The 21,583-nt window shown below is 39.6% G+C and overlaps 1 protein-coding gene across 9 annotated transcripts in view; it reads left to right on the top strand.

Moving 5' to 3' along the window:
• Positions 1-21,583, top strand: part of MCF2L (MCF.2 cell line derived transforming sequence like) — a 163,762-nt gene that overhangs the window by 45,040 nt on the left and 97,139 nt on the right. Inside the window, exon 1 of one of the 9 annotated variants that reach the window (XM_055801159.1) lies at positions 15,731-16,925. The exons of 6 other annotated variants lie outside the window; for them this stretch is intronic. In XM_055801159.1, coding sequence (XP_055657134.1) covers positions 16,805-16,925 — 121 coding nt within the window. In that variant the 5' untranslated portion in view covers positions 15,731-16,804. Of the gene's footprint in view, positions 1-15,730; positions 16,931-21,583 lie in introns of those variants that run through there. 2 more of the 9 variants (XM_055801171.1, XM_055801167.1) reach the window with 2 other exon arrangements.

Below are 21,583 nucleotides of genomic sequence, written 5' to 3'. Positions count from 1 at the left end.
TTTGAGTGTCAGAGCCTGGTTTTTAAAGTGTGTTGCTAATAATACATTAGGCAATGAATTAGTAAGTTATTAAACTGTGACTAAATGGAACTGTGTTTGTTTTAAAGGCTGGTGATCTGCTCTGCTCTATTTTTGTTACTGGGTACGGCCTGCCAAGCCCTTTGTGGTTGAGCTGTAGTGCTCTCGACAATTCCCTGCCTCAAGTAACTTGTTATCTGTATTTGATACAGCAAAAAAGGAAACATCAGACAAGTGTGGTGGAATTGATGAGGAAGGAACACTCCTAGCAAGAAATAAGGTCAGGCGCATCACTGCACAGTACTGTCAGTGGGCTTCAAGCAGTTTTTCTAGCTGTGCCTGCTCTTATTTGGGGGAATAAGGGTTATGTGCCCCACAGTATCGCTTGGCAGGTCTGGTCCTCTGCTTGCAGAGGTAAGAGTCTTATTGTGGTTCCTGCCCAGCTCAGTGACCTCAGTTTCCTTTTCTAGGGAATGGGTTGGGATGGAAGGGAGCAGGATGAGGGAGGGCTTGGCACTTGTACATCTCCTCCCCTGATAAAGTCAGGGCATGGCTAGGGTGGGAGCCCCGGTAACAGCAGTCACCCTCGTGTCTCGTAGCCTGTGTGGCGTCTGACTGTGGCTGTAGGTAAACCTGGATATCCGGGTCTGTTACCCGGTCTTGTCCTTCACCTGGTGCTTCACTCAGTAAGCAACTGAAGCTGTTATGGACAGTAAGATATGAAATAGTATTTTTGCTCCAATGTTTTAGTTTTCATCTTTGTAACTTCTTTTTTTTTTTTTAATTAATTGATTGGAAATGGCATAAAATACCAAATTTCACAATGCTTAATGCAGAATTGTGGTTTTGTATGGTGTAGAGCCAACACTTGGTTCACTTGTTAGGCTCTGACAGATGCTAGATGTCAACAAAATGGCAATTTCCCTGAACTAAAGTTTCTAATGTCAGGCAGTAGTTTGACTGCTAGTAATAAACCACATTATTGCCACCTAATATATTAAGCCAGTTTAAAAAAAACCCAAACCCCCAAAACAACTACTTTTAATAAAGTTTTTTATTTTTGAAGCTCTTTGACAACAGTTGGTCCCAAACAACTTTGCAAGCACATCTTTCGCCCTAGGTTTGCCCTCAGTATGTGGATTAGAATGTTTTCCTTATTAAAGCTTTAGTGATGATTGTAATGAGAAGGCAGTTTTCTGCTAAAGCTATCAGCCAAAAAAAAAAAAAAGCAGATTTTGGAGATATTTTTTCAAACTGGAATTGATTGTAGTATGTTTTAGTACTAAAAGCAAAATTTCAACCAACTGCTGAGAAAAGTGTATTGTAAAAAACTTTTCTTTTTTGGCCAAAAATAATTCCATCTAGCAAAAAAATTTCTGTTAAGAAAAAATGCTGGAAATTTATGATTTAGTAGTATTTAGCAAAATGGTATTGTTATATATATACAGTAGACTTTGCTGGAAAAAGAAACAAATCATGATTCTTTCTGAAGGCAGCTGACAGAGCCAGCATAATAAGTTACAGAAAGAACCTGATTTTCTGTTTTATAAAACTATGTCATAGGATGTGTGACTGAAAAGCAAAATATAACATACCTGAAGAAGTAACGGAGCTGCTTGCATGCTGAAATAATAGCCCAACACTGTGCAATTCAAAAATCTATCAGTTGGGAAGATTATCCTGTGTGAAGAATCAACTCCATTTTGTAGTTAGAGACTATGCATTCTTTTCAGCCCGTTGTCATGTAATTTGCACTTGCTCTATCTGGCTATCAATTGCTTGGGCAAGAGCAATTAGTTTCTTGAATTCAACTTTACACTTTCTTTAAAAAGTAGTGTTAGTATTTGATATACTTTTTCATGAGTTCGAGCGTAGTATCATACTGTACTTGATTATGAATATTGGAAAATGATGGCCGTGTTTGGCTTTATGCAAAATGAAGTTTGCTCTTTTGGAAGTCTTGGCCTTCCGACCTGTTTGCATTTATTGTGAAATATCTTCCCAGCCTACCTCTAGAGAGCATCTAGGTGTGGAAGGAGCTATGTGCCAAAGCACTAGTAAATACTCAGGTTACAGTGCAGGGAAAAGATGCTTCCAATATGCCCATCGTTTCTCTTAGCCCTGCTTCCATTTAATTGAGGAATTCAGATACCTAGATAGAGAAAATTATTTCATATGGCATTTTACTACAAGCAGGAATTTGCACAGGCCGATTTTAATCTAGTGAGGATGATCTGAGCCGCCTGCTGTGGTAAGTAGAGAGGGACAGTGCCCTCTGAACACCCTTCAGTGCAGAAGCTAACTCCTCTGAGCTGCATCTGGAAGGGGCTGTACAGTCTCCATCCTGGGAGCCATCTGTGGATGTTAATCACTCTTGGCTAAAGTTAAAATGCATTTTTAAACCACATGCCATCTGGTGAAACTAAGTTGTTGAAGAAAGAGTTGGTCATACTTTTTTTCTTTCCCTTGACTTTTGCTTCTCATGGTTTCTTTTTGCATCCAGCAAGAGACAGGTACCTGGCAATTGTTTGAACCATTGAAGTGGTTGAATTTGTTGATTCAACAGAAAACTGCTTTTTTCTTTGTGGAGGGGAGAGAAGTGGTTGCTGTCATATCTGTGGGTTGTCCTGCCTCACCCTGTGGTCATTTGAGCTGATAATCAGGGCAGAAGTGGGAACGCATGGCTGTGGCACTGGAGGAACATGGATGTGGTATGACTGTCCCTTCACTAGTGCTCTGCAGTTAATCCAGAGGAGAAACAGTGAAACTCCTGGTCTTTGTCACCATATCCCATAATTTGTGTTTCCTGGGTTACTGAGTTAAGTACAGTCTTCTCTTTAGAAGTCTACTTGTCTTAGTTAACTTCAAATCTGAAATGGGTGTTTTGTGCTAGAGCTTTATGGCTGTTGGTTTGTTGGCTGGCAAAGCAGAGAGATACTTCTTGATCTGTTTGTTACAGTACTGTATGTACTTGATTTCTGCAGAAATTTCTGGATTGAGACTTTTGACTTCTTGATGCATGCTTCTGTCAGGGTTCAAGTTAATTAATTTTGAGCTCACCAATTACGCTGGAGTTTGTTTCAGTGGGTGTAGTATCAGGCTGCTACTCTTCCATGTTGCATGAATTGGAAACGTGACATTTTTGCTCATTCTCTCCCTGGCTGTAACTGAAGACTGCTGCAATTTAAGATGTGATATCTGTACCATTTGTTTTTACACAAAATCTAATTTCACTGCTTTAAAAGGTAGCAATAGTTACATTTTTTTTGTGGCACCATTTATCCAAACTATTTTGCGAAATTTTTTCATGCCTTTTAAGCAAATATGTGATGCCTCAAGCAATATTTTTCAGAAGACTGAAGATGGCAATTGCATAGTTAGAAATTCGAGGGAAATTCAGATTTCTAGTATGTAGAAACCAATACTGGAATTTCTTCAAGTACCACATTTTTAACTCACATAGGGAGTAAATAGGAGGCAGGTGCAACCAGTGATTGACTTACTGTGTGTTTCCCTTTGCATCTGAACCTTGTACTGTGTCTAAAAGAGACAAACTTGCAATAGGAGGGTGATCTGGGAAGGCACAAGGCTGAAAGGTGAGTGTACGTATTGTGTCTAAAAGTGTAACTTTTAGTTTGATATTTTATTGTTACTTTAGTGAGCCAGTAAGCTTCTCTTCCTTCCTGGTTCAGTGAATATTATCAATTGTGATTTTCAGTCTTGCCTTAGCTGAATCCAAAATTAAATGGGAGAAAAGAATCTGAAAAGCATTATTGCTTAAACTAAAGTAGAGACAAATCATACATTGTATCAGTAACAACTTTTAAATATATGTAAGTGATCAACTCTAATGATAAGAACTATAAGTAATTTTGGGGTGGTTTTTTTTGCTAAGATACCTTCTTGAATTTTTTCCAAGCCATCTGTTAAGAGCTACAAATATTGTTAAGGTTTGCCATTTATTCTGTTTTGACCAGGAACAAACCCAATTATGTGGCGCTGTTTTACTAGCCTTGATGTGAAACATGCTTGTTAGATATTTCTTTTTTCCATTCAGGAGTCTATAGTCATAATAAACTTACCTTGCAGTGCTGAATTTTTTATCTTAAGTGTTATCTGAGAACATTTTGATAATTTACTGGTTATTAACTTTTATTATTTTTTTATAATACTTGCAAAGTTAATGTGAGAAATACATATTTTTACACTTCCTACTTGGCATATGCTGTCAGTTCTTGTGTTGTAGTTTGATGAGAATATATTCAAGCTCTCAAGTTTCTTCTTTCAGTTGGAGCCTGAAGTCATGGATTTGAGGCATAAAACATACTCTGAAAAGCAAACAGGGTACATCTAGGCTTGTCTGACTGCTGAATGTTCGCTCCTCCCAGGCCTTGCATTTTTTGCTTCGTCTGCTCATCATCTGTAAGATTAGGTAACTCACCAAGGTGTTGTGTTTTACCATATTCTGTTAAAATTTGTGCTCCTAAACAATCAATACTTGTGATCTCAAAACAAGCTGTAATTAGGTTGTTTCTTGTGTGCACTGCTCTCTGTCCCCCTCTATCTCTGCATGCGTAGTAGGGAACATTTCTTCATTCATACGCCGTGAATGGGATGGTCCCAAGTCTTGCTTGTCTGGGTTTTTTAATATGCTACAGCAAAACAGCTACCTGAACTGAAGTGTCAGTCAGCCAGCACTGAACAGCAAGTGCTTGGGTGTTCAGGTAAAGCCAGGAGCAGTTACCCTTGCATGACAGAGCTATTTTGTCTTCTCATCTCCTCATATGAGTCCTTCAAAGTTAACTCTCATCTTGGCCATCTGCTTCCTCATCACTGCTGTCCTAAGCACGTCCCTACTCTGCTCTCCTGCCTGAGGTCTATCTGCTGCACCCAGCCTCACACTACACCACCTCTGCCAGTGCCCATACCTCCTCTGCCCTCACTCTCCTTCCGTCCCTGCTGCTCCTCCACAGTCTCCCATGTACTGAGTCTGGCCACCTCCTAGTCTCTGCTTCCACTAACAGATGACTTTTTGCCCAACATCTTCCATCACGTGGGTCCAGCCTCCATTCCCCTCATGTCACTGTCTCACTGACCAGCCTCCCCCAAGCTGGCAGGCCTGTGTCCACCTTGTGCCAGCAGCTGCATTTATTCTGCTGGGGGCCCTTCTGCCTCCCACGCCTGGTGGTCTTCCAGTGAGAGGAGGCAGGGGCTTGCTTCAGGGAAAGGAGGGAGCTGCCGGCCAGATTAAGTGTTTCTGGAGAGTGGTGGCAAGCCCCGAGGATGGAGGTGCTTTTACCCTTTCCTCTTGCTGTCGTTACACCAGAACTTATGAGCTTAACACATGTTGTGGATAGAAAACTACCTTCTGGGTCTGGTGGAGCTTGTATTAGGTGCTCAAAGGGGTTCCTGCTGAACTTAAAATCGGTGACGAGCTATAACAGTTTGTCAAAAACAGAGGGTAGAAGGATGCTAATATAGCGGGGTTAAGTGATGTGGCTATTTGTCAGGACACAGAGGAAGTGGATCCTAAATCTTCACTGCCATAAAAGATTGCATCACCCGGTGCCTAAAATAAAGACTACTTTCCCAGGTCCTTTGTTAGAGAGGCCCCTTCAGCAAAGAAAAGAGATCTTGTTCAGCCAATCCTTAAATGCCTATGTCTGTCTGTGTGCATTTGGGGGGGGAGGAGGGGGCCGGATAGCCAGATGAGTTTTAACAGATGGTCTTTGTGTAAAATATATGGACATTAAGAAAATATTTAAAGTACCTTTTAAATCACTTGTCAAGAAAAATGTGGAGTTACAGGACAAAAAAAAAGCAATATTTTGTTCTTTATCATGGTTACTTTGTCGTAAATACTCAGAGGATGGTACTTCAAACTATTTCCATTTTTCAAACCTATTTCTGGTTAAATCTTATTTGAAAGATGTTCAGCTGCATTTATAAGACAGTAAATACATTTAGAAAGGCTGAATCATGAGGAATTCTGTTTGCTGTATTTGCCTTCATCATGTGTAGAAATTATTTGGAGTTGTATAAAAATTAAGCCATTTTAATACTATTTCTTAGTGCTTTATTTCTTGAGCACAGAAATAAGAAGACATAATCCTACATTTAAGCAAACTGAATAGAGTTGGTAATTGGAGACTTGAGGATTTAGGATCTGTTTGTTGGTTTATAGCACTGTTCACTCATTACAAATGAATTTATAATTTATTTTCCTTGTTTGTGATGACCTAATCAGCTGCCAGCATTTTTAAGTTCTGCACACTTGTGATTTATTCAATTCCATCCTGCTAAAACATGGAGCAGGGCTTTAATTGCCTTTTATGAAGAATTCTGCCAATAGGGAAATGGAGCCTCATTCCTTCATTTGCAGCCAGAAACTGCTTACTCTGGTAGCTCTGAAGATCATACAGACTTTAGATCTACCGTAAATACATTTGCTTTGGCTCTTACTTAATGTCTAAAAAAATTAACACAGAATTGAAGACGACTACTCTCTCCTTTAACAAAGGACTTTGGCTATCATGCTTACAGTTTCTGTACTTTCTAATAACTGTTAAATTTATAATGCTGCACCATTTATCTGCCTACCTGTGTGTACAACTTCTAAATAATTTAATGTTTTACTTTACCATTTTTCTTCTTCACATAACTCTAAAATGAGGAAGATAAAATTCTGCTGAATTATGAATTCACTGGGAAATTGAAATAACCCATATAAATTAAACACCAAAAATGGTTCCCTTTTTCTTTATGGGAATCAAAGCAGTGAACAAAACTGGATAACAGTGAGGGGGCTAAAAGGACAAGATGATTGTAGAATAATTTAGATTGGAAAGAACTTCTGCAATGTCATCTAGTCCAGCCACCTGCTCAAAGCCAATCTACTTATTATGGACATGCTCAGTTTGAGTCTTTAATGCCTCCAAGGGTGGAGATGTTCTAGGATGTTCCAGGAGTGTCCTACATGCTTGGGTACATGAACAGGGCACATGGGACCTGTTACCAGGCTGGCTGGTGGAATTTGATGGCAGCCTGCAGTGTTAAAAATTTTCCCACTGGTTAAAACCTTTGCAGCAAAGCGTGCAGGCTTTCCAGTGCCACCATGGCAGAGCAAAAAATTTTGCTACTCACTCTAAATTGATCTTTAATAGATCAAAACACAGTGACTTTATGAAGGCTTCTAGGTCTTACTACTAAAAATAATCTGGTTTTGTTAATTTTCATAGTTGCCAGTTTTTTCTTTTACTTATTTACTGGGTTTTTATTTGTTTTACTATACATTTTAGTAGTTTCCACAGATTGGTTTTTAAAGTTTGAAGATAATCACACAGTTGTACATAGGGAAATGTTATAAGATATTATAAGTATCCAGGACAGCAGCAAAGTCCAGGGATGTAGCTGTAAAGCAGAGTGCTCTACCAGTGAAGTCTGATGCAGGGAAGCTTGCATGGTATAATTCATGGTTTGATGAAGAGCTATATACATTATAATTAAGCCTGTATTCTGCAAATTTGCTGCACTCAGTAACAGCCTTTTCCCTGATATAACTTTGGTTTGATTTGGATTTATTTGGATTTGAGAGCAGCTGGGAAGTTCTAAAATACTTTATTATTGTGTATTTCTAACATGAACTGCAGCATCTGTGCCTTTTCTGTTTCATTTTCCTACCTGCTTCTCACTCCTGGGGTGTATCTGGGAATTCCATATGTTCTTCTGATGGGGAAGGTCACTATGCATGATGCTTTCCAGATGCACTGCCTGTATTTAAGAATACAAATAAAAAATAATCTGCGCAGACCTGTACATTACTAATAGAGCTACCTGGTGCTGGTGGCTTCTACACATCACAAAGCTGAGCAAAGATTGCTCCTGTGACCAAGTTTATGATTTTTGTTTGACTGCACAATGAAAGGACTGGTTCACAAGACAAATCTGTCCTTGGGTTTGGAGTTCCGCTGCTGCTGATTGAACACCCAGCTCTGCTAACTGTTGTCAGTCACCCAGCTGAAAAGCTGGAGGTTGTTTGTAGAGCAAAGCAGCTTTTCTGTGGGAAGGATGGGATGTGTGCAGGGACTAGAATACGTAGTTTAAATGCACAGGGACGGTATATATGGCATGGTGGATGGAATGGTGAAAGCAGGATCAGGATTGTCACCTGGAAGAGATGCCTGGTTTCTGGAGCAGATCATCCTCCTCAAAGATCCCAGCAGCTTCATCCCTGAGACCAAGTCCCCAGTATCGGTTTTTTAGCATGAGCATTCATGCTCCTCTTCCTGAGTAGTTGCACTTTCAGTGTCATCATCATCTTCATCAAACAAACTGGGATTGATTGTGTCAGTTGAAGATGAAGAGTGAAGCAATGGGGTTATGTTTTTAATGGTCTCACTTTTCAGGAACACTTCCTTGCTGGACAGCAGAGCATGCCTGTGTAACATTTCTTTTGTATAAAGAAAGGACAAAAAGAAACTGCTGGCATAGTGCTGTCTTTAACTGAGAAGCGAGAAGCATTATTTAGATTGTCTGGAAAAAAAATAATCTGTGGATCCAAATGTAACAAATGAGACCAAAAACTGGCTGTTGGCCGGAATTGACCTTTGGTTGTACAGCTCTACAGCTATGGGGATTGACATTTTGTAGCCTTTGCAGGCTTTATTCATATGAGAGAATATGCAGGAAAATAATTCTGCTCAGGTATAAGCTACGATGTGTAATGTCTTGATGTTTTCTTTCTCAGTAGCATACATACTAACAATATTTTATTTCCCTCAGTGTTTTCATGCTATATTGTAGAGGAATGAAGGCAGTGGGTTGATTAGCATTGACAATATGCAGCTGTGGCCTTGCTTCAGAGGCAGTGGCTTGATTGACATGGACTATGTGTAGCTGTGGCTCATCCCTGCTGAATGGTTAGATAGCTCTGAGGAGTCTGGGAGGAGAGGGGGATGAAGCCGGATGAAGCAGAGACAAGGAGGAGTGTGGTCTGGCATCTGAAGGATGGAGGAACAGCATGGGCAGTAGAATCTAACACATGGTAAAGCCTTGTTGCAGCTTGCTAGTTTTGCTTGTGTGGCAACAATTGGTGCCCCGTGTGAGGCTGATTTGGACTCAAACTGCAACATTATATGATTATGTCAAGAGGAGCCATGATTTCATCCCCGTCTGTTTCTCCTTCGTGTAAATAATAAACAAAATCTTCAGTATCTTTCAACACATTTTGATGTAATAATTCATGTGGAGACCATAAGTCCAATTATACATTTACCCATTGTGCCTTTATTTGGGTTCTAAGGGTATAGCCATAAATAGTAATCATTAGTGCTATTTTATTAAATCATGTGAGGATCTCTGCTGAAGATTCCAAGAGAGACAAGAACAGCTTGCAGTACTCATTTAGGAAATAATCTTTAAACAATATTCCTAACCTGGAAATCAATAGGTACTTATGGTTTCAGCAGCTTTCCACACACCATGTTACATGCCAGGGTTATTGACTTTTTCAGCCAGAAGCCACATCATGTGTCCCTGTCCTCCTTGTCCTACCTGGAACGTATCCATTTATCATTCACCATGTGGCTGCACAAATGCAAACGCCTGCACCAAGGAAGCAGGAGGACGACGTTACTGGGAGCAGGAATCCTCCCTGTGGCAGCAGTATGGCATTAGGTCAAACAAAGTGCCTGTGTGATTGAGGCTCTGTTCAGTGTTGGTGCTTGCTGATAAGACGTTATACATGGAATGAGTTTCTCAGTCTCTCTAAGAATTACAGCCATAGTAACTGCATATCATACAGCATTTGTTTTACATTTTCAGAAGGAAATTGTTGATTCTTAGTTGTGAAAGTGCTTTTCATTTTTAAATTTAACCATGGACTTGTCCTCATCCTTTACAGTTCCAGATGGTGTAAAGACCCTTGGTGTCTCTCTCACTGCATGTTTAGAACTATTTGCTTGAATGTCTTTAATTATGACTGTATAATTAAAATTTGTCTATTAGAACTGACTAGCTGATATGTAGAATGAGGTAAACTAACTCTGAACAGACCAAAACTTTTGACTTTCTAGTAAACTGTCAAATGGCCCACCAGTATCTCCCTTCATCTCAGTTCAATTAAGTATGCTTATCTGTACATGGAGAAAATCCTATTTTGCCGGAGGCCTACATGAGTGATGATCAAAATCAGCAATTCATGAATTCTTTGTATTCATTAATATTAGGAAAAGCTCCTTCTTCAAACACTTAAGTGATTTATCACTCTTATACCCCTATGGTCATTTCAGAAAGTTGCAGTAGAAAACCTACTGTGCTGCATCCTAAGAAGTAGCCTGAGAAAAATTGTAACAGCCTAAGGATTTTTACAGCATTTCTGAAAGGCCCTAAAAGGTATTACTCGTAGCTGCATACCAGCTTTGTGAAGTATTAATAGCATTGTTTCTTTTGTGCTGAGTGGATTACTGCCATATAAATTTATAGCTGGTGTAACAGTGCATGCAGAAGAATTTCAAAGCAGCTACTCAACCGAAAACTCTTTCACTTTATTAATACCCCATTCATGAAGAGGCTAGAGAGGGAGGATTGTGAAATGTGGAAAAGAATTGAAGTCTGACAGAGAAGACGTGAGAGCTGAGCACAGGATCCCTTGGGTCCAAAGCACATGGCAACAGAGAACCTTTTTCATAGGAAGGAAATTATGGTAGCAGAGACTGAAGACTCAAAGGTTTCCCATCACTTTCTCCTTTTCTTGGTGCAAAAATCCCCTCTCTACAAGCCCACCACCTGCCGTGGTCATCTCCCTCCCTTGCGTTGTGCTCACAGCAGCAGCAGTCAGGTATTGAACACAGAGCTGAGGTGGTGTTGGGTGAAAGCATTGGCTTGTATCAAACATAGGAGCAAAATAATTCCCAGGACCTTCCTAATCTGAACAGATTCTTTTTTTTCACCTGCTTCCACTTCTGATCAAAAAGGTAGGCCTCATACCTCTGATAGATTTGCTCAACCTGTAATTGTCATTTGCCAGGTCATTTTATCTAATGGAATTTAAGTAAACGAGTGACCGGTGGTGGCAGTTGTTTAATCAGCTCCAATATCGTGGTAGCCTTTACCTGCAGCTTTGGACTGGCATCAGATGCTAATGAGGCTTTTCCCATGATGTCCTGGTCGTCACCAGTGTAACTGCAGTTTCCTTACTCTTTCCCGGAACATCTCTGAAGTTTTGAAATTGATTGCTAGTTGCATTCAAAAGTTAAAGAACTTACATTAAGGGACAAACCAGAAGTGCTGTCTTGTTAGATGTTAAAAATCACTTTGCTTGGCTGGTCATGAAGAGTTGTTCTCCTCTAGTTATTTCTCTGATCCACTGTGATTTTTCTGAGTATTTTCTATGGCTAATGGAGGAACTTGTTCTTTTGCAGATGAGTCAAATTTGTTGCTAGCCCTCAGGAAATTCTGACATGCAGTATAAGCTTACTTAAAATAGAGGGACAGATGTTAGGCTTTAAAAGCTTTTTGTTATCTTGACAATTAAATAGTAACACTTCCAGAATATTGAAACCCTGATTTTGTATCTTGTGGTATTTTTTTTTGTTTTGTTTGTTTCTTACTGTACATTTAAATTATGAAATGCTCTGTATTGATTTTAGGATTTATTTTAGGGTTTTTTTGAGAGAGATTGTTATAAAGGACTGGCAGCTGTGGTTCAGCAGCATAATGTGCAAGTATAAATAGAATGCAAGCTGTCCATTTATCTCAGTCCTGATCTACTTACATTCATCTGATGCTTGTTACGATTGTGGTTTCTCTCTGAGCAGATACATCCAGTTAGGATTAAGTTTGCACATCTAACCTAATTCACTCTTGTAATTTAATTCAGGGTTACTGTGTAGATTTCTTGTGAAACCAGATAATTCTTTCAACTACTAACCTTTAATAATAAAAAAACACTGAGAATGCTTGTCTCACTGTCTGTGTTTTTGGGAGGTACTGAGTTTGTTAATAATAGCTTTCACGTTTGCCAGGGTATATCTCCATTCATGTCTGTTTCTGAGATTTCTCCCCACTCCAGCTTCTCCTTATATGTCATGGTATTTTATTACATGTAATTTCAGTTTACAGATTTTCTAGATTACACTATGGGAGTCCTTTCTAAACTTTTTGTTAGGTAGAATGTTCTGATAGAGTAGCCTGAAAGTGAAATACAAACACACCTATCCAATTCTATAAAGTATAAAAATAATACAGGCAAAAGATTGTACCTAAACTTTATATTCATCTCACCCACACTGAAAAAGGAAGACTCATTCTTGTGCTGAATTTCAAGAGTACCAGAGTATTCATGGAATAATGATTTATTTCTCAGGTTTTCAGCCAGGTTTTCTCTCAGCATTTTCCCTCTACAAGAACAATATGGAATTTGTGAATGTAATAATATCAAGTTCTGTGTCTTTAACATCCCAGCTACACTTCCTTTTTCATTTAAAATCAGCCTGTAGCTGACTCTTTGCTGTTTTAGTGACAGTCTCTGGTGTGGATTAATCTTTGTCAACTTGTTTTTAATTTTAAAAATCAACACAAGCAACTTGCCATGGTTCAATATTTATGTAGGGTTATAAAAAAACTCAGGACTAGGCATAACAACAGTTAGTGCTACCTTTTTATGGTATATGGGATGTTCAACTCTACAAAACAGATTACATTTCAGATTAGAAGTAGCTTGCGTGTCATATTTTGAATGTGTGTAAAATGATCATTTGGTTCAATAATGTAGCATGAGTCCAATTTAGTTTTGTTTGCACTACTGTTCTCAACAAAATAAATGTGTGCAGAGATAATTGATGAGGCATGCTTTAAACAGAAGATTCTAAACAACATTTCACTTTTCTTCCCCCTCATTTCGTTTCCACTATTACTGCAAATGTGCTGATGCTGAAATACACACAGGGCACTTGCACCTTTTTGAAAAGACTATGAGATATAGCTTGTATGTACCCTTGTATTTGTTTTTTAGAAACTGGTCCAAGAAACAGTCATTTCTGAGTTCTGCATATGTGTATGTTATTTCAATTCCTCATGTAATTTTCATAGTCTTTTATATTCTTCATGGTAGATCTCTCCTACAGTCCTCTGGGGTTTTTATCAGGGATGTGATGGCACTTCTGATACTGAAGTTTCTCTGCAGAAGCTCCTTTCTACTGGGACTCCAGGGGAAAAGACCAGATGAGTGGTAGGTAGAGATCTCACAGATGGACTCCTGCGTGGTATGTGCATGGTAGGATCTTGAAGTTCCGGGCATGAGAGGTGTCATGTTTTCTTGTCTGAGAAATGCACTCTTTTCCCTGAAAAATGAGATCTATGATTAAGAAGAAATGGCAACACCAGTGGCAGTGGCATATCAGCAGATACGAAGAATAACTTGTTTTCAGGAGTGGAAGAAACACAGGAGAGACATTAAAGGAGCCTTGATTCTGCCACCAGAGCCTCCTGCACTGTACAGTTGGAAGGGTTACATGGTCCTATAACGTGAACATTTCAGCATTGCATTGAATGTGAGGATGCAAGGAAAGGCCTGTAAATAGTTGTTAGGATTTGGAGGAAAAAATCACAGTAGGGCGTTTGAGAAGTCCCATAAAGACAAGGCTCCTGTACAACCAAAAAAGATTAAAGGAACGTTGAGAATGCCCAACAATGATGAAAGTGATGACAGCTTAATTTAATGATCCCCAAGAACTTGGAAGTTACTGAACTAAAATCTGTGAGAGTCCTCGGGAATGAAAGGAGGAAGCCGAGAGGGTATAGTGATCTAAGTTGTAGTGCTGCTTCTGTTGTCCGTGTGCAACACTATGCCTATGGTCAGAGACAAACCTGGAAATGAAGTATGAGAAAAATAAGCCGTTTCATTGCCACAATTTTTTGATTCCATCGAGCTGTCTGCAGTCGTTTAAAGATAATCATAGAGGTGTTTACCCATCGAATGCTACTGTTCATGTGATGTGAAAGGGGAGATAGGTGCAGTCTAATTGGTTCTGCCAACCAATACTCAAAAGAATATTGCCATCTTTAAACTGCTATGTAATTTGCTGATGCTGAGCAGAGAAGAAATCCTTCTAATAGGAGCTTTTCTATATGCCAACAGCAAGGGAAAATATTCAGATTATTTTCCTGGAGATAGAGGCTATTGCTGTTTGGAAAACACTGCATTACACCATCTGTTTCCTTCTGATTGTGCACCACCATAGCCATTGTTGTGATTAATTTCTTTGCTTCTAGGCACAAATGTGAGTGCTCAAAAGAAGATTAAAAGCTTGTTTTGCGGACAGGGATGTAGCTAATGGCTAGCTTTCAGCAGGACTGTGTGTACTTAATAACTTTACAACTCAAGTCATCAATCTTCTGCGTGCATTTGGTATATGAAGAAAGCAAGGAGAATGTCCTTTTGCTTCACTGTAATAATCCTCTACAAAAAACCAGCAAATTTTTGGTGAGGTTTCCACCATATGCCACTAGTGTCACCACACACTCAAAACACCGCTGGGACAGAAAGTCACTTTTCATAGAATCATTTAGGTTGGAAAAGACCTTTCAGATCATCAAGTCCAACCACAAACCTAATAAAGCACGTGCCTTAGTGCCACATCTACACATCTTTTAAATACTTCCAGCAATGGTGACTCCCCCGCTTCCCTGGGCAGCCTGTTCCAATGCTTGATAACCCTTTTGGTGAAGAAGTTTTTCCTAATACCTAATCTAAACCTCCCCTGGTGCAACTTGAGGTTGTTTCCTCTCATGCTGTCTACCTTGTTTTCTAGCTAGTGGCTTGGTTGCTGGAAGAAGATGTGTAGTTTCAATAGCACCCTACTTGATTGTCAGACTGGGCTCTTCATTCACGAGGCTGGTGTTCCCCAGAAGCCCCAAACAAGTAGTATCTGCCAGGCAGGAGGAAAGCCCTGATGGCTGGCAATCTCCTGTAGGCATCTCCTGGTCAGATTTCATGCCTCCACTGGGAAACATAGTACAGTGACAGTGTGTATCATGGTGGTTTTCCACCACTAAGTTGTTCCCTTCCTTCCTTTTAATTCCTGTATTACTTAAATAAGCTTGGTAGGCCTTTGTTCCAGGAAGAGTAGCACAGCTGCAATATGCAGTGGTCCATCTGCTTAGTATAATGAAGTTGGAAAGCAAGTGATATTTGCATTAAATGCATCAATTCTTATTTGATACTTTTCTTGATCATCACATTTCAAGACTGTCACGTTTGCCTGTGATTTCATGTTGAAAGGTGAAAATTTTCCAGCTAAAACTGTGATGATTCTCCTCTGTTAACGAGGTATATTCAAACTAGTATTTTGTAATAGGTTACTTAAATATTTACTTCAGTGTGACTTAACTAAAGGTTATCTGTTTGAATTTGCTTTCAATGTAATAGTTGGTACACCATATTTCAAAACTTTTTCATTTTTATGTACGTAATGGTGTATATTGGGGTTGTGGCAGATCTCTGGGCACACAGGACACAGTTAAACAGAACGGAGAGGAAAATGTTGACTGCCAAGTAAAGCAGCATTATCAGTTTCCTCTCTCCTGTACTGAAAGAGACAGGGGGAACAGACAGTGTAGGGTTTCCTGATATGTTTTAAGAAAGCCTGGGATTCATTTCCCCTCCCTTCCTTCCTATTAGTTGTTTGTTAACTCCCAGGAAGATTCAGGTTTTTCTTGTGAGACCTCTCTGCTCGCACATTCTGGGAATGGACTTTGCCTTTGAGGGGCTCGGTCCTCACTTCTGGGCAAATGCAGGGGGAGGAAGAAGAGGTGGATGGATTATAAGAGTCTGACTTAGGGCAAATGAACTGAAAAGGAGTTTCTAATAGACAACTTTGTGTTCACAACGGTGTTTTCTTTTAATTTGCTGGCATAAGCACAGACCCCTGAGGGTGTTTCAGATACAGAAGCAGGATATGCAGCAAGTGTCAGCGTGAGATTTTTGCCCTTGGAGTGCTGAGTTGTGAACTTACAAGGAAGACTATAAAGTTCTAAGTTGCCCTTCTTCAGGAGAAACTTTGGATGTCTCTTTGCATCAGCTGAACATCCTTCACAATAAGGAGAAGGATGCGAAGACGGAGGCGATAGTACCAGCTACTTGGGATGAGCAGCAGCTTTGGATCACTGTGCGTGGCTGGAGCACAATAACAAACAGGATGTTTTGGTGGGGGTTTTCTTCATCTGAAACAGCACAGGGCTGTTAGTTTGGCTACAGTTATTTTGGATGAAGCACTGAAAACCAGACTGTTTCACACTTTATTTTTTTTTTTTTTTAATTTCATCTGCTAATCTGACCTGCTTACGTGAGAAGCTGTGCCTCCTTTGTTCATACTAGCCACACTGAAAGCAGATGGAAAGCTGTGGCAAGATGTCCTGTCTGCTGAGTGTGGTATGCTAGGAACTGAGAGGGTCTTGCAGCTTCATGCAGAAACTATCTTGGCATTTTTAGTCCATTAAGTACAACTGATTTTTCTTTTCTCTTTCTAGTAAAACCAGGTATTAGTTTCTGAGGAAAAGCACAGACAATAAAAATAACTTCACTGCACCCATTTCCAGCTCTTTACAACTGCATCCTTTTTATATCTTTTTGGGTAGCATTTGAATTTGATGAAGAAAATTTATGTTCCATTAACACTTAGAAGGAAAATCACAGTATCTTTCAGTACATTGGAAGAGTGTAATCTGGAAGAGCTGATTTTTTATTTCCTTTGGTGAATAACTTGGTGAAGATAAGAGATACACATCCATGTCTCAACGACGCCTTTTAAGGGAAGGACATGAAAGTCATTTTAGGATCCTACCAAGATTCATCCAAATCCTTCATGGTAGACGGCACTCACGAAATAACCCACGCCAAATATGCTCTGGTGAGGTGAATGTATAGGTGATGCTGTAGTACAATTTGTATCTACATAGGCTGTTGCACTTAAATTTGAGTAGCGTGTCAGGTGAATATGAGCAGTAAGTAGCTTAGTATTTGTGTTGCTGATTATCTCAACTGATGTTTCTTGTAAGAATAAGTATTTTTTCTCAAAGCATACTCATGTAGGGATCCAGCAACTGTTATGGTTAAAAAGTACGTATCTCTATCCATGTTAGATACAACTCATGGATAGTGATTACTCTCTGTCACCAGTACTGAACTGGAGAGAACATTGTATCTTGTTTTTCCTTGCAGGTCCAGGTGTATGATAGTATCTAATGGTTTACACCAACTCGCCTCTGATACTCTAGAAGAACTTCTGAGTGCTTCACTCTTAAAAAAATTAATTACACCAAAAAATTATTTTTGACTGTACTCAAAAAATCAGGAAGCCTCCGTTCTTTAAGTGTAATGTTCTAAATTTAGGGCTTGCCACCACTTGTTCAATCTTAAAGTCCGTTTCATATATTATGCAGTGTAATAATATGTTAGTGTGACTGAAATTATATAATCTTTGTGTTTAGTAAAGCTAGATTTTGTTGGGTTTTTTTCTCTGAAATATATTAACCCTGACTGGCTGAGATAACCTGGAGCAGATTTTTCAATAATTAATTAATCCTTTCTTGGGTTTATATGCACAATGACCTATTATGGTTTTAAAAAAGAAGACTCTATTTTTTGGGGGGGTTTTTTGGGGTTTTTTTGTTTTGTTTCTTTTAAAATTAATTTGGAGCATATGAAATTGAAATCAACATAAGCTGAGCTGCCTTTATAGGAAAATATTATATTTTCAAGGCCTTTCAGTATTTCTTTCTTCAATGTTGACAATCTTAGAAAAAAATAGGAAGATAAAACTATCTCCCTGGTGGTTCCTTTTGCTCACACCTTCTTTTGTACTGTACTCGCTGAGTGTTTTGTCAACTGTTTTGCTTGGAATGGAAATTGTAAGTTTTTTTGATAACCTTCTTTTTCATAACTTTTGAAATGTAAACATTTCACTTTTCTTGATTTTTCAGTTCTGGGCACTCATGAGGCCAAGTTTGGTACCCTTAGGAATGCTAACTAAGAAATGATCAAGATTTAACATGAATTCTATTCAGCTCAGATTAGAAAAAGTTTTTATGTTAATTGCTGTTAATCAGAGTAAAGAAAATTCAGAAAAAAAATAGTATTTTAAACACATGGGATGCCATCTTACAAAGCAAAGGAAAACAAGGCAGCCTTAAATTTCAGTTTTACCTTCATGTAGGATTCAACCATCACTTGGTAGTAATCACACTGCAGTCAAGTTCAAAGTGTAGCCATAAAAGTTAGCACTTGCACCAGTTATTTTATAACATGTATGTACTTAGGAGTTTCGAGTGCCTGCTGGCCATTCATGAATGGATTGGAGCTAATTCCAAATATAGGCAAAGCCTTGACTGCAGAGGAGGAAAACACAAGCTTAATATATTGAACCCATTCTAACATACAATTTTCCTTGTTTTAGCCTTATCTCCTTCAGACTCAGATCCTTAATATAAATCTTGTAATGCTATACAGTCATCTCTTACTTACAGGTTCCTTTCACTATATATAGGTGTGTATAGTCAGAAAATTGTATATTTCTGTAGGAAGTTGTCTGTCTTCTCCCCACCCATTTTATTATTATTCCAAAACTCCTTTTGATTGTGTTGCAGCCTTTTCTGTTTGAAGTCTTCAAGTATGTAAAAATTCTGTTTCCTTTCCTTCCTGTTACCCATTTTATATTGGCAGTAGGAAAGCAATTACATGCTTCTAATGTTTACCTTATATATCCAGTAAGAGTTATTCCATTGTTTTGATCAAAGCCATTTTACGACCCTTTGGACTGATAAGAGTTTTCCTGCCTTCCTGGTGGCAGACCTCAGTTAGCATTCAGTGGCCCTTCCAGACCAAATGCATACAGAAGGTGGTTCAAGGATTTAGGTTGTGGAAGGGGAGAGGTACTGCAGCCTGGAAACATTTTGTCCTGTGGGTACACTGGGTAAATTACAATTTTGGCAAGCATGTATTTCCAAATGTGCTTGTGACTCTGAATCCCATGATGTATGCATCTCTCTTCTCCTTGTGACAAAATTAAGGCACTCTGTCCTGTTGTCCCAGGTCTCTCAGAGCTTTGATCTCTCTTCATTAGCATCTCTAGAAATGGCTGAAGACAGGTTTGCTCGCTGTCACTTCCCCCTTCCCCCACATGTTAAAATCTAATACAGAATATAGAAATCATTGCATGAACAGTAAATGTCGTAGTTCATACATTGATTTTGCATTACCTTATGTACTTTAATAAGGGAAGCTGGGCTCGCTTCCAGAGTCGTCATGCTTCATCAAATCCATCTCTGTTTTTATTTTCATTTTAACAAAGCAGACTTTATTTACTTACAGCTCATGGACAGCTGGATCTGTCCTCCTTGGCCTAATCCTCATTGCATTGCTCTCTGCAGGTGTCTCTTACCCAGGGAAGGCTGTGTTGCCTTTATCCCCTCATGCTGGTAGAGCTCTGGCTCTGGTGACACTTGCTCTTTGGGACCAGGTGCTGTGTGACCCCTCCTGCCTGGGTAGGAAGGGCCCAGATTGGTATGGGCAGGCTCGTGTGAGACAGCGTCATGGTTTCTACATCTATCCCTGACTGTACATATTCTGTGTGTTTCTGCATCTTTAGCTGCAGGCAGGTGGGACAGCAGTTGTAGAGTTTGTGGAAGATTTCAGCCCTGGAAAGATGTGGCTTCAAGCAGTCTTCTGTGGAGATGTCTCCTGTCAGTGGGGGAGATTTTCCAAGGTGCTGACCTGCTGTGGTCCTTTGTGATGGGCTTCCCGGTGTGGTACTCGCAGACCATCCTTTGAGGTTCTCCCTCTGCTCACTTTCTCTAAGCAAATGGGAACAGTAGGTCAGCTTGAGAGCTGTAAAACAAGTCTGTCAAGTGGGGACTCCAGACACATCCGTCTTCAGTCTGCGCTGCGCTTAGTATGTACAGGGAGTATCTTCGGAGGCATCCTGTAGCCTGCGTCTTTTCACACTGAATTCAGGTTGGTTTTCTGATGAAGATGACTAAAGCTCCGAGGCAGTTTGCTTTTGTGTGTACATTGTAGGCATGTAATGAATGGATGGATGAGAAGACTGTCTGTGTCCCAGGGTCCTCGAATCCAATGCAGAGAAGTTCTGTGGTGAGATACAGTGAGGCAGCGCTGTAATGTGGGTGTCTAATACTAATGGACTTTGTAGTCAAAGAGTCAGACGAAGCCTGGTTAATCCACCACAAATAGTGAAGAGGAGTCTAGAGGAAGAGCACTGTTGCATCTTCTGTGTCAGCCGAGGGGATGGAGATGAGTGCATCTTGTCCTGGAGTTGTAAGAGTATTTCTGTTGGATATTGGGCACTCTTGTATGGGGAGAGGCTGTTAGCTCATAGGTGGGATAGCAAAATGCATGGATGCAGAAAAAGTCAGAATGAGCATATGTCAAACTGAATACGTTAATATAGCAGACCATACTGAAGTATCTCAAGACTTCAGCATAGTCAAAGCCTTCCTGGAGCCTGTGTAAACACTGAGATTTACGGTCAGTGTTTAAGTCTGCCACTACAACTTCATCACTGTTAGTCCCCATGCTAGATAGGTCCAGGCGTAAGGCTGTTTGCTGTATTCGCACCTTTGTTTGCTGGCTGGTTAAATGTGTTGAAAAGGTTGGGGGTTTTTTGAGATTTCAGGTTTCCATGCTTGAAACTTCCATTACCTGTCCTGCTGGAAATGCTCTTGCACTTTTTCCAGCAGAAAGTTGGAGAAGAGAGTTGGGTATGAATCCATAGCAGAAGTGAAAAACTGCAGTGAAATACTAAACCTGTGAGTAAGCAATTAATTGAATACAACTAGTTCCAGATAGTGTTCTGAATATCTGTGTGAAAAACAGTTTTGCTTTGCCTTGTTAAAGCCTAACATGGGTGAAAATATGCTTAGGGCTTCAGCCTATAGCCTAGATACACTGGATCAGACACTGGGTGTATCAGTGGTCTGTAGATATTCAGGGTGGGGACATGAGGGGAGAACACTGTAATTAAAGAGATAATTACAAGAACAATGGCATTACTAGAGGAAAATATATTTGTAAAGTCATCTTGTGCCACCTGTTGCATTTATGGAACAAAGTTCAATTAATATGAAAGCTCTTACCTTCTCAGGGTAGTTTGTTCTGAGCAGAGGAAGGGAAAAGTGGACATTTTTCTTCTCTGATAATGAATGAGCGAGGAATTTCTGTAGCAGAAATGAAGAGCTATTATTTTTTCTCAGAATGGTGTTCGTGGCTGGGTTTTGTGGCAAGGGGTGAGTTGGCTTAACTTTATAATAACTCCTAGATCTTGTAAAGGTGAACAGATTTGTGCAGTCTGCTAAGTCAGGAGTGTGTAAGGTGTGTGGCTTGGGACTGTGTTCTTAGAAGCATTCTGAACTCTGTTTTATATGTGCCAAAAAAGCATGCATTTCAAGAATCTTAATATAGATTTTGCTAGCTCATTGTTTCTTGAAAACACACTGTTCACAGAATGCATGTCATTAGAAGAGTCTGAATGGTAGATGGTACTGTCTGGATTTT

The sequence above is a fragment of the Falco peregrinus genome, chromosome 4, assembly GCF_023634155.1.
Source record: "Falco peregrinus isolate bFalPer1 chromosome 4, bFalPer1.pri, whole genome shotgun sequence".
NCBI lineage: Eukaryota > Metazoa > Chordata > Aves > Falconiformes > Falconidae > Falco > Falco peregrinus.
Note: the sequence above shows the minus strand (reverse complement) of the source record. Positions and strands in the feature narration are given on the sequence as shown.